The sequence below is a fragment of the Macaca nemestrina genome, chromosome 2, assembly GCF_043159975.1.
Source record: "Macaca nemestrina isolate mMacNem1 chromosome 2, mMacNem.hap1, whole genome shotgun sequence".
In the NCBI taxonomy this organism is placed as follows: Eukaryota; Metazoa; Chordata; class Mammalia; order Primates; family Cercopithecidae; genus Macaca; species Macaca nemestrina.
Window position 1 is genome coordinate 4,973,697 of NC_092126.1, and position 13,176 is coordinate 4,986,872.

At 41.1% G+C, this 13,176-nt stretch overlaps 1 protein-coding gene across 1 annotated transcript in view; it reads left to right on the plus strand.

Annotated features, from left to right (window-relative positions):
• Positions 1-13,176, plus strand: part of LOC105470837 (ATPase 13A5) — a 114,112-nt gene that overhangs the window by 45,085 nt on the left and 55,851 nt on the right. Inside the window, exons 10-12 of the mRNA XM_011723094.3 lie at positions 1,664-1,834; positions 2,848-3,005; positions 5,511-5,699. Coding sequence (XP_011721396.2) covers positions 1,664-1,834; positions 2,848-3,005; positions 5,511-5,699 — 518 coding nt within the window. The remainder of the gene's footprint in view (positions 1-1,663; positions 1,835-2,847; positions 3,006-5,510; positions 5,700-13,176) is intronic.

A 13,176-nucleotide genomic window follows, 5' to 3' on the forward strand; every position in this document is an offset into this window, starting at 1 on the left:
CCATCTTTCTGTAAAATCATCTGACTGTTGTCTCTGGAGCAAATTATCTGCAAATGACTTCCATTTCTGATTGATCAATACGTGACTGCCTCCAGTTTCACTGGTTTTGTGTGCAGAAAACGGTTTACTGATGTTAGCCTAAGTATATATTGTGGATTAATATTCTGTGATTCAAAAGCCAAAAAAAGGAAATGATCTGTAAGTATTTGCCTATTACAAAGGCTGCTTTCAAAATAATATAATACCATAATTTAGAGATTTGTCAAAACATTCTAACCCTTCTATGAAGCCATTTAGAATGCAATCGATAAATCTACACAATGGATGAATATCATAATTGTTTTAAAGAAAATGGTATAGGGAACAATACTTGGCTAAAATAATTTTTTGAAAAATATTCAAGATTGCTAGTAACAATTTTATAGCTTCTTGCACCTTAGCGTGTAAAAAATACATCATGGCAGAAAATGAATTTTGAAAAACCAATCATAGACAAACTTGGGTGTTTTTATTTAATCTGTGCATTTGAAAAAACTATGTATTTTGAACCTATTACATATCACTAGGAAAACGAAGAGTATATCAATTTATATCTGTCAAAGTTCTTGTTCCCAGTTATTACCTAGAAAGAGAGACAAGACCTAAATTTGTGTAACTATGATTGATATAATACTATTTCCAAATTAGAAATATGACGTTATCTTGCTAATTGAACATTTAGTAAAAGACTGATGGAATTTTAAATTCATTCTAATATTAAATCTGGGAGCCAAAAAGTATTATGAACATCTTTATTTTGTCTCTGAAATGTATCCTTTTTGAACTCTGAGCTCATTTCTTTGTACCTTAAATATTCTGTCTTATAGCCACCAGGGAAAGGAAAAAAAATTGCTACCTGCTAAGAATGGGGGTCAATGAAAGGAAATGCAAGTGGCCTAGTTAAGCTGGAGTTTGTGCAGGGGAATGACAGGCAATGATGTTTGAATCGTGGTAGGCTTTGACAATTTAGCAGGACAGTTTGGGCTTTCTTCAGTAGTGGCAATGGAAAAGCCTAAGGATTTGGGGCAAAAAAATGGGATAATAAAAGTGGGGCTTGGATGGGCTCTATCTGAAAATGATGTGGAATAACTACTATTTTCTCACCTTGCTCCATGAGCTTATGAGGGCAAGATTTCTGTCTCTCTTGTTGTTCATCATTATTCCTAGCACCTAGCACAGTTCCTGAAACAGAATAAGCACCTAAAAATAGTTGAATGATTGATTGAACAAATGAAGAAATGAAGAAATGAGTGAGTACAAAGCAAACAGTAATTACTGTTCGCGTGCTGGAAAGCTCCTTCATTGCCTAAAGTAGCGCTGGGCTGAATGAATTCTTGGGAGAATGATTAAGTATTCAGCTAAAATAAGCTGCCTTTAAAATTGTGACAACAAACCATGCAGGCCAGGTATAGGATAGTAGGCAGATCTAATCTAAATATTTGCAATGGAATCAAGTCTACCATTGCTTGTACCACCAGCATCACTATGAACAGTCATCTGACTCATGGGATGGGCATTAAGACCGGATTAGTTGTAGTTTGTATCATTTCTTGAAACCGGTATGCACCAGTTCTAACTAACTACCCGAGCTTTCATAGATTCAACAAAATACAATCCTCTGTAGGAGAAAGTATACCTGTTACAAAGACACCGTTGCCCCAGATGGAGAACACCATGCCTTGGAAATGTCACAGTTTGGAAGATTATCGGAAACACGTCCTCTTCTGTGGAACAGAAGTTATCCAGGTCAAGCCCTCTGGGCAGGGGCCTGTAAGAGCAGTCGTTTTGCAAACAGGTTAGTGGATTTCACTTTTGTAAGCTTAATTCATGCTTGAATATGGGGAGAGTTGGATTAGGGAAATTTAGTTTAGGATTATGGAGTTTGCCACATTCTGGTAGGTAACAACACGGTTTTTTCTAAACTGACCCTTATTATTGTAAAGTGTTACTATTTTTAATTAAATGGTTTATTGTTAAAACCCTTCTATGTAATGAAGGGTATGTGTAGGTGAAGTAAAATTTGTCAAAGGTAAAACTATGCTCTTCTTTTTGCTTGCGACCACATGCTGCTTCTGTCTCCCTTGACACCTCCTCTGAGTGATTACCAAAAAACAATTTCAGCCACTATGACTGAGGATTTTTTTCCTTTCACAGAGTTGCTTGCTAGGCCATAGGTCAAACTCACTAGTAAAGAACTCCACCTGGGTGCCCTATAGACAAATTAAATGAATCTGAAAGTATTCATCCTCCTGTATTGACTTTCTCTGTTAATATCATCATCATCGTGCTGGTCTCTTAATAACATCTCTAACTCCTCTCGTTTCCCATACCAAATGTGGCACCAAATCTGGATGATTCTGCAAACGCTTCCTGAGTCCCAGTCTTTTACATGACATGACACAATGAAGGCCTCCTATGACCGGGTCCCAGCTCTCTGTTCTAACCTCTGACCTGTGTTTCTGCCACCCGACTTATTCACAGACACAAAATACGCTTTACACTGCGATACCTGTATGCTTTAGTTTGGTTTATGAGTAGTTGTTCTAGCTGATTTTTTAAAATTAAAAATATCAAGTTTTTTAAAATGTTCAAACTAGTTAGCAGGCACTAGATACTAGGGCATCGCTCAGCTTGTGGCCTACATGGAAGCTCATGGTTACAAATCATGAAAACCACCTGAATACTTATAAAATGATTAGGTAACAGGTTAGAGGAAACTCTACTCTTCCTCAAAGACAGTAAAGCCATTTTTAGGAGACCAAGTGTCCATCAAGCAGCCTTACTTGATCTATGACTATCTTTACATAGGTTACAATACAGCCAAAGGGGACTTAGTGAGATCCATCCTGTACCCCCGGCCTCTGAACTTCAAACTATACAGCGATGCCTTCAAGTTCATGGTGTTCCTGGCCTGCCTTGGTGTCATGGGTTTTTTCTATGCCCTAGGGGTATATGCGTACCATGGAGTAAGTACTGGGGGTGAGGCTTTTCAATAGTATAGCTTCTGCAAAGAGCTTGACCTAACTCAGAGGGCTGGATTAGGTTACATCTTGATCCTATCATTCTATGAATCATTACTGTCCAGAAGAGCTTCTTAGCAGATTTTGCCTAGTTTGGCCCCAGTGTTTAGGTAATACCTAAAACACTACGCAATCAGTGGGTTTCTCATGTGTTCTGGTTAGGGTCTGAAATGAAATGAAATTTCCACTTTTACGGAGCTGGTACCGCATGAGATACCGACCTCCCTTTAAGCTACAGGGTGTCAGGTTTCATTTGGATGCCCCTCATCATAGCTTGGTGGCTAGGGAGGGAACGGTTGTCACTAAAGACCTCTGAGGTCCTTTCTGGTCCTGAGAGTCTGATGTTGCTGTGAACCACGCAGTCTCTATGTAAGAAAGTCTGGGATCATAATAGTGTGAGCTGGTGGGGAGGAAGAGAACATTGTGAATAAAACATCCCAACAGGTGAAAAACTGTGTGAGTGGCTTAATTACAATGTCCAAATTGGTGGCATCAATTCGTGTGTGTGTGTGTGTGAGAGAGAGAGAGAGAGAGAGGTGGGAAGTGAATATTGGTGGGCAAAGACATAGTTACAAGAATTTCAGGGCAATGTTCACGCCAAAACTTAACTGCTGAGTAGTTATTTCAATCTGAAATCGCTCCCAGGGAGCATTTCTGGGTCAAGAGAGGCCCACGATGGGGCCTATGAAGAGCTAGGCAGAATGTCAAGGTCACTGGGGCTGGAACTTGAGGGAGTATGCCAATTTAATCTGGGGAGCTGGAGCACTGGGCAGAAAAGCAGGAAAAAACCTCATGGAAGCCCTGGCAGTGTTTAAGAACGAGGTTTCCTGGGAAGAGCTTAACATCCAATACACACTGAGGCAACAAGACTAAAAATCCCAGACCCCACCTTCTTATGGGTCAGAGCCTGTGGCTCTGTTGGCTGCCTCTATCTGCACTGGTTCAGGGTTAGACAAGGCTGAGTCCTTGGGTCAAAACTCTTCTGTGTCTGTGGTTGGGAAAAGGAGGGAGTAATGAATGTTGTGATAAATTGATATTGGGCAAAAGATGTCCCCAGCAGACATTGCTACTGAACTTGAATCCCATGTTTCCAATAATTTTCCAATAATTAAAAAAGTATTTATGGTTAAAATGATGGTTAATTGAACAAAAACATAGGTAAGGTTCTAGAGGGTAGAATCATTAATATCTAGAGCATGTGAGGAAAACGAAACAGTCAACCCACCCTGTGATTTGACCTTATCCCCAACCTTAACTGTGTGAGCCTCCTCTGCAGACCGGCTGTATTAGTCTATTTTCATGCTGCTAATAAAGCCACACCTGAGACTGGGTAATTTATAAAGAGGTTTAATGGACTCAGAGTTCCACATGGCTGGGGAGGCCTCACAGTCATGGTTGGAAGGCAAAGGAGAAACAGAACATGTCGTCCATGGTGGCAGGCAAGAGAGCTTGTGCAGGGGAACTCCCATTTATAAACTGTCAGATTTCATGAGACTTATTCAGAATCACAAGCTCATTACGGGGGAAACCACCCCCATGATTCAGTTACCTCCCACTGGGTCCCTCTCACGACAGGTGGGAATGAAGGGAGCTACAATTCAAGATGAGGTTTGGGTCAGGACACAGCCAAACCATATCACCAGCCAGGGATCCTGAGTTCACAAAATTGACTTGATAATAAAACACGTTGGTCATGGATTTGTACCCTGGAGTCAGACAGAATAGGATTCAGATTTTTGTCATTTACCTAGTATGTGGCCTTAGGAAAATTATTTAATTGTTAAAACCTCAGTTTCCTTACCTGACAGATGGAGAAAATAATAGCATTTACGTCATAAGGTTGTTATAGAGAGCAACTAAATAATATATGTAGCCTAATACAGTTCCTGCTCCAGAATTAGTATCCAGTGAGAGCAAGCTAATTTTATATTGGCTTCTCTGTAGTTAATAATATATGCTGAGATCTTGGCATGATCTTGGTCCTAGTTTTTAATTATACTGCCATCTATTCAATCTATGTACTGAGCACCTCCTCTGTTCTAAATCTCGCGCTAGGCTCTGTATCTAGAGATCAATAAGGTAGATTCAAAGATGAATAAGCCATAGCTGCTCCACCCAAGGAGTTTGTAGGCTAGTGGGGCAGAGAGATTCATAAGCCAATAGTCAGGCTTGGGCAGAGGGAATGGTAAGTAGAGGGAAACAGAGCCAGGACAGGGGATGGTGGAGTGGGAGTAGGGATCAAAGGTCTCCTTTGCTCTGCAGTAGGAGACAATGTGCTCGTCCCTTTGGCACAGCCAAGAGAATACTCAGCCTCACCAAGAGAGCCAACTCACTGTGAATATTCAGAGCATGTCTCTAGAGCTCCCATGGTGTTGTAGGAGCAAGGTGCTAGGAAGGGTGCCAGTCTCCTGTGCTGTGTTATCCTGTATGAAAATGTCTCTCCTCTCCCAGGTCCCTCCAAAAGACACTGTGACCATGGCCCTGATCCTCCTCACCACGACTGTCCCTCCAGTGCTGCCGGCTGCCCTGACCATAGGCAACGTGTATGCTCAGAAGAGACTGAAGAAAAAGAAAATCTTCTGTATCTCCCCACAGAGAATCAACATGTGTGGGCAAATAAACCTCGTGTGCTTTGACAAAGTATGATCCAGACTTCCCAGGTTTAACGTTAATGATTTCAAGGCACGGTGGAGCTGTGAAGAACCTCAGAAAATGTCTAGTCCAGTGTTCCCATTTTACAGATGGGAATGTTGAGGCCAGAGAATGTCACAGAGTGAGCTAGTGCAAGGTCTCATTCTAGGAGCCTGCTCTGCTGACTCTTAAAGTTAGCAGCTTAGCCATCACATTATGGTTTTTTTTCTTTGTGACACTTAATAATTTGTGTGCCTGGTTTGTGGTTTTTTAAAACCATCTCTTACTATAGTCACTTCTTAGACTGACTGACTTTTTCAGGCAAAAACATATGAGGAACGTTTCTGTTTCCTGGAATATTTTGTCCAGAAGAGAAGTGAATGTTTCCTGTCTCCTCCTCTGCTGCTTTTAAGGAAAAGAAGGAAGGAAACAAGGACCCTGTCTTGCCCCTTTGCTCCTCCAGGGCTTGTGACTCCAGGCGAGGTTGTCTCTGTGCTTAGGGACCTGGAAAGGTGGCAGAGGAGGAGCATATGCCACATGGGGAAGACTGTGGTTGCCACGCAGGTCCTGATACCCCCCATGACGTGAGTCTCCTGTGGGGAATCTGGAGGACTTCAGCATTAGCTGCCTGCTGTTTGGATCCTGCCCTCAGCTTGGACAGGCCAGTTTAACTGGGTCCCTCTTGTCTTCAGTTCATGTGCATTTGAATAATTGATTAGGGTTTTTGCCATTTTTTGGCAGAGAGCCACTGCTGTGTACAGTGCTGGTAGAAAGTCTCATAATGAGTCATTCCTAGCCCTTGAGAAGCTTCTAGTCTAGCTGAGAAAGCAGGAAAATGGGAGTGTAGACGGCGATCATGCTGTGAGATGTGTGTTTAACAGAGGTCTGAGGAAAGCATGGGGCACAGTTACCTGCCACAGTTGGAGGCCACCTTTGAGCTGCAGCCTCGGTTGTTAGACAGAATAATCCCCGGGCTCAGAGCTGAGCAGCTGAGAAGCACAGGGGTACAAGGGGCCCACCGCATGTGGGGAGCCGAGGACTGTGGGGTGTGGCTAGAATATGGGCTGGTAGGTAGAAAATGAAGCTGGGCTGAGGGCAATTGTTAAGGGTCTCATACGCCACGCTAAGGAGTAGGTCCTTGTCTTGAAGTAGAATAGGAGCCTTTGTTTTTTAAGAAGACTGGTGACATTTCTATAGGTGTTTTCTATCCCACCAGGGGCAACTGGTGAGATGGGATGGAAGGGAGATGAGAATGAAGAAAGAGGCCATCTGGGAACAACAGAAGAGATCATTGCTTGTCCCAGACAAAGAGGACAAGAATGGAGAGTAGAAGGCCAATGGGAGTGACTCCAATGAGTAGACTTGACCAGGCTTGGTCCCCAGGTGAAAGGGGTGTATCTCTTAGGTTACGTCAGTTCTCTTTCTGTTTGTATTTTGTTTGGCAAAGAGAGTTCTCGATCACCACCAGTCAAGAACCAACAAGGTTTACTTCATTTTAGATTCAGGGCCAAATAACACTCCCTTGGAAGTTCTCTAATAGGGATTCCTGTTACTTCGTCATGAGCCTCACTGGTGTCTAGAATACAAGAGGGAGACTTATGAAATATGTTCATCACATATTCATCTATTTCTAAAATTAATTTTTCCAGAGGCTGTTCATTTTATTTCCTGTATAAAACCTCTCCCTCCACATCCTCATGTCCTCACCTGCCAGGCTGTCTGTGAGGCTGCTTTTAGGTGTCATTGGTCAAACGCTGCAGGGCATGATCACACGTGACAGTGCAAAAAGCTCGATTGAAATTTGGCAAAATGAGACATCTAACCCAGAATTTGGTACTAAGTCTTCGTGTGATTTTTTTTTTTTTTTTTTTTTTTTTGTGAGAGGGAGTCTTGCTCTGTTTCCAGGCTGGTGTGCAGTGGCACAATCTCGGCTCACTACAACCTCCACTTCCTGGGTTCAAGCGATTCTCCTGCCTCAGTCTCCTGAGTAGCTGGGACTACAGGCGCCTGCCATGATGCCCAGTTAATTTTTGTATTTTTAGTAGAGATGGGGTTTCACCATGCTGGCCAGGATGGTCTCAATCTCTTGACCTCGTGATCCGCGCGCCTTGGCCTCCCAAAGTGCTGGAATTACAGGTGTGAACCACCGCATCCAGCCTGTCTCTGTGTTACTTTTTATTATTATTATTATACTTTAAGTTCTAGGGTACATGTGCACAATGTGCAGGTTTGTTACATATGTATACATGTGCCATGTTGGTGTGCTGCACCCATTAACTCGTCATTTACATTAGGTATATCTCCTAATGCTATCCTTCCCCCCTTCCCCCACCCCACGACAGGCCCCAGTGTGTGATGTTCCCCTTCCTGTGTCCAAGTGATCTCACTGTTCAATTCCCACCTATGAGTGAGAACATGTGGTGTTTGGTTTTCTGTCCTTGTGATAGTTTGCTGAGAATGATGGTTTCCAGATTCATCCATGTCCCTACAAAGGACATGAACGCATCCTTTTTTATGGCTACATAGTATTCCATGGTGTATATGTGCTGCATTTTCTTAATCCAGTCTATCATTGATGGACATTTGGGTTGGTTCCAAGTCTTTACTATTGTGAATAGTGCCACAATAAACACACATGTGCATGTGTCTTTATAGCAGCATGATTTATATTACTTTGGGTATATACCCAGTAATGGAATAGCTGGGTCAAATGGTATTCCTAGTTCTAGATTCTTGAGGAATCGCCACACTGCCTTCCACAATGGTTGAACTAGTTTACAGTCCCACCAGCAGTGTAAAAGTGTTCCTATTTCTCCACGTCCTTTCCAGCACCTGTTGTTTCCTGACTTTAATGATCGCCATTCTAACTGGTATGAGATGGTATCTCATTGTCATTTTGATTTGCATTTCTCTGATAGCCAGTGATGTACATTTTTTCATGTGTCTGTTGGCTGCATAAATGTCTTCTTTTGAGAAGTGTCTGTCCATATCCTTTGCCCACTTTTTGATGGGGTTGTTTTTTTCTTCTTGTAAGTTTGTTTGAGTTATTTGTAGATTCTGGATATTAGCCCTTTGTCAGATGAGTAGATTGCAAAAATTTTCTCCCATTCTGTAGGTTGCCTGTTCACTCTGATGGTAGTTTCTTTTGCTGTGCAGAAGCTCTTTAGTTTAATTAGATCCCATTTGTCAATTTTGGCTTTTGTTGCCATTGCTTTTGGTATTTTACACATGAAGTGCTTGCCCATGCCTATGTCCTGAATGGTATTGCCTAGGTTTTCTTCTAGGGTTTTTATGGTTTTATGTCTAACATTTAAGTCTTTAATTCATTTTGAATTAATTTTTGTATAAGGTATAAGGAAGGGATCCAGTTTCAGCTTTCTACATATGGCTAGCCAGTTTTCCCAGAACTATTTATTAAATAGGAAATCCTTTCCCCATTTGTTGTTTTTGTCAGGTTTGTCAAAGATCAGATGGTTGTAGATGTGTGGTATTATTTCTGAGGGCTCTGTTCTATTCCATGGGTGTATATCTCTGTTTTGGTACCAGTACCATGCTGTTTTGGTTACTGTAGCCTTGTAGTATTGAAGTCAGGTAGCGTGATGTCTCCACCTTTGTTCTTTTGGCTTAGGATTGTCTTGGCACTGTGGGCACTTTTTTGGTTCCATATGAACTTTAAAGTAGTTTTTTTCCAATTCTGTGAAGAAAGTCTTTGGTAGCTTTATGGGGATGGCATTGAATCTATAAATTATCTTGGCAGTATGGCCATTTTCATGATATTGATTCTTCCTATCCATGATAATGGAGTGTTCTTCCACTTGTTTGTGTCCTCTTTTATTTCGTTGAGTGGTGGTTTGTAGTTCTCCTTGAAGAGGTCCTTCACATCCCTTGTAGATTGGATTCCTAGATATTTTGTTCTCCTTGAAGCAATTGTGAATGGGAGTTCAGTCATGATTTGGCTCTCTGTTTGTCTGTTATTGATGTATAAGAATGCTTGTGATTTTTGCACATTGCTTTTGTATCCTGAGACTTTGCTGAAGTTGCTTATCAGCTTAAGGAGATTTTGGGCTGAGATGATGGGGTTTTCTAAATATACAATCATGTCATCTGCAAACAGAGACAATTTGACTTCCTCTTTTCCTAATTGAATACCCTTTATTTCTTTCTCCTGCCTGATTGCCCTGGCCAGAACTTCCAACACTATGTTGAATAGGAGTGGAGAGAGAGGGCATCCCTGTCTTGTGTCAGTTTTCAAAGGGAATGCTTCCAGTTTTTGCCCATTCAGTATGATATTGGCTGTGGGTTTGTCATAAATAGCTCTTATTATTTTGAGATACGTCCCATCAATACCTAATTTATTAAGATTTTTTAGCATGAAGGGCTGTTGAATTTTGTCAAAGGCCTTTTCTGCATCTATTGAGATAATTATGTGGTTTTTGTCATTGGTTCTGTTTATATGATGGATTATGTTTATTGATTTGCATATGTTAACCAGCCTTGCATCCCAGGGATGAAGCCCACTTGATTATGGTGGATAAGCTTTTTGATATGCTGCTGGATTCGGTTTGCCAGTATTTTATTGAGGATTTTTGCATCAATGTTCATCAGGGATATTGGTCTGAAATTCTCTTTTTTTATTGTGTCTCTGCCAGGCTTTGGTATCATGATGATGCTGGCCTCGTAAAATGAGTTAGGGAAGATTCCCTCTTTTTCTATTGATTGGAATAGTTTCAGAAGGAATGGTGCCAGCTCCTCCTTGTACCTCTGATAGAATTCAGCTGTGAATCCATCTGGTCCTGGACTTTTTTTGGTTGGTAGGCCATTAATTGCTGCCTCAATTTCAGAGTCTGTTGTTGGTCTCTTCAGGGATTCAACTTCTTCCTGGTTTAGTCTTGGAAGGGTGTATGTGTCCAGGAATTTATCCATTTCTTCTAGATTTTCTAGTTTATTTGCATAGAGGTGTTTATAGTACTCTCTGATTATAGTTTGTATTTCTTCAGGATCAGTGGTGATATCCCCTTTATCATTTTTTATTGTGTCTATTTGAGTCTTCTCTCTTTTCTTCTTTATTAGTCTTGCTAGTGGGCTATCAATTTTGTCAGTCTTTTCAAAAAAACAGCTCCTGGATTCATTGATTTTTTGAAGGTTTTTTTTGTATCTCTGTCTCCTTCAGTTCTGCTCTGATCTTAGTTATTTCTTGCCTTCTGCTAGCTTTTGAATGTGTTTGCTCTTGCTTCTCTAGTTCTTTTAATTGTGATGTTAAGGCACCAATTTTAGATCGTTCCTGCTTTCTCTTGTGGGCATTTAGTGCTATAAATTTCCCTCTACACACTGCTTTAAATGTGTCCCAGAGATTCTGGTATGTTGTGTCTTTGTTCTTATTGGTTTCAAAGAACATCTTTATTTCTGCCTTCATTTTGTTACGTACTCAGTAGTCATTCAGGAGCAGGTTGTTCAGTTTCCATGTAATTGAGCAGTTTGAGTGAGTTTCTTAATCCTGAGTTCTAGTTTAATTGCACTGTGGTCTGAGAGACAGTTTGTTATGATTTCTGTTCTTTTATATTTGCTGAGGAGTGCTTTACTTCCAACTATGTGGTCAATTTTGGAATAAGTGTGATGTGGTGCTGAGAAGAATGTATACTCTGTTGATTTGGGGTGGAGAGTTCTGTTGGTGGCTATTAGGTCCACTTGGTGCAGAGCTGAGTTCAATTCCTGGAGAGCTGAGTTCAATTCCTAGATATCCTTGTTAACTTTCTGTCTTGTTGATCTGTCTAATGTTTGACAGTGGGGTTTTAACGTCTCCCATTATTACTGTGTGGGAGTCTAAGTCTCTTTGTAGGTCTCTAAGGACTTCCTTTATGAATCTGGGTGCTCCTGTATTTGGTGCATATATATTTAGGATAGTTAGCTCTTCTTGTTGAATTGATCCCTTTACCATTATGTAATGGCCTTCTTTGTCTCTTTTGATCTTTGTTGTTTTAAAGTCTGTTTTATCAGAGACTAGGATAGCAACCCCTGCCTTTTTTTGTTTTCCATTTACTTGGTAGATTTTTCTCCATCCCTTTATTTTGAGCCTATGCGTGTGTCTGCATGAGAGACGGGTCTCTTGAAACAGCACACTGATGGGTCTTGACTCTTTATCCAATTTGCCAGTCTGTGTCTTTTAATTGGAGTATTTAGCCCATTTACATTTACGGTTAGTATTGTTGTGTGTGAATTTGATCCTGTCATTATGATGTTAGCTGGTTATTTTGCTCGTTAATTGATGTGGTTTCTTCCTAGCATTGATGGCCTTTACAATTTGGTATGTTTTTGCAGTGACTGGTACTGGTTGTTCCTTTCCATGTTTAGTGCTTCCTTCAGGAGCTCCTGTAGGGCAGGCCTGGTGGTGACAAAATCTCTCAGCATTTGCTTGTCTGTAAAGGATTTTATTTCTCCTTCACTTATTTAGCATAGTTTGACTGGATATGAAATTCTGGGTTGAAAATTCTTTTCTTTAAGAATGTTGAATGTTGACCCCCACTCTCTTCTGGCTTGTAGAGTTTCTGCTGAGAAATCCGCTGTTAGTCTGATGGGCTTGCCTTTGTGGGTAACCGACCTTTCTCTCTGGCTGCCCTTAATATTTTTTCCTTCATTTCAACTTTGGTGAATCTGACAATTATGTGTCTTGGAGTTGCTCTTCTCAAGGAGTATCTTTGTGGCGTTCTCTGTATTTCCTGAATTTGAACATTGGTCTGTCTTGCTAGGTTGGGGAAGTTCTCCTGGATAATATTCTGCAGAGTGTTTTCCAACTTGTTTCAGTTCTCCCCATCACTTTCAGGTACAGCAATCAGATGTAGATTTGGTCTTTTCACATAGTCCCATATTTCTTGGAGGCTTTGTTCATTTCTTTTTACTCTTTTTGCTCTAAACTTCTCTTCTCACTTCATTTCATTCATTTGATCTTCAATCACTGATACCCTTTATTCCAGTTGATCGAATCAGCTACTGAAGCTTGTGCATTCATCACGTAGTTCTCATGCCATGGTTTTCAGCTCCATCAGGTCATTTAAGGATTTCTCTATACTAATTATTCTAGTTAGCCATTCATCTAATCTTTTGTCAAGGTTTTTAGCTTCTTTGCAATGAGTTCAAACTTCCTCCTTTAGCTCGGAGAAGTTTGATCATCTGAAACCTTCTTCTTTCAACTCCTCAAAGTCATTCTCCGTCCCGCTTTGTTCCATTGCTGGCAAGGAGCTGCATTTGTTTGGAGGGGGAGATGTACTCTGACTTTTTGAATTTCCAGCTTTTCTGCACTGCTTTTTCCCCATCTTTGTGGTTTTATCTACCTTTGGTCTTTGATGATGGTGAGGTACAGATGGGGTTTTGGTGTGGGTGCCCTTTCTGTTTGTTAGTTTTCCTTCTAACAGTCAGGACCCTCAGCTGCAGGTCTGTTGGTGTTTGCTGGAAGTCCACTGCAGACCCTGTTTGCCTGGGTATCAGCAGTGGA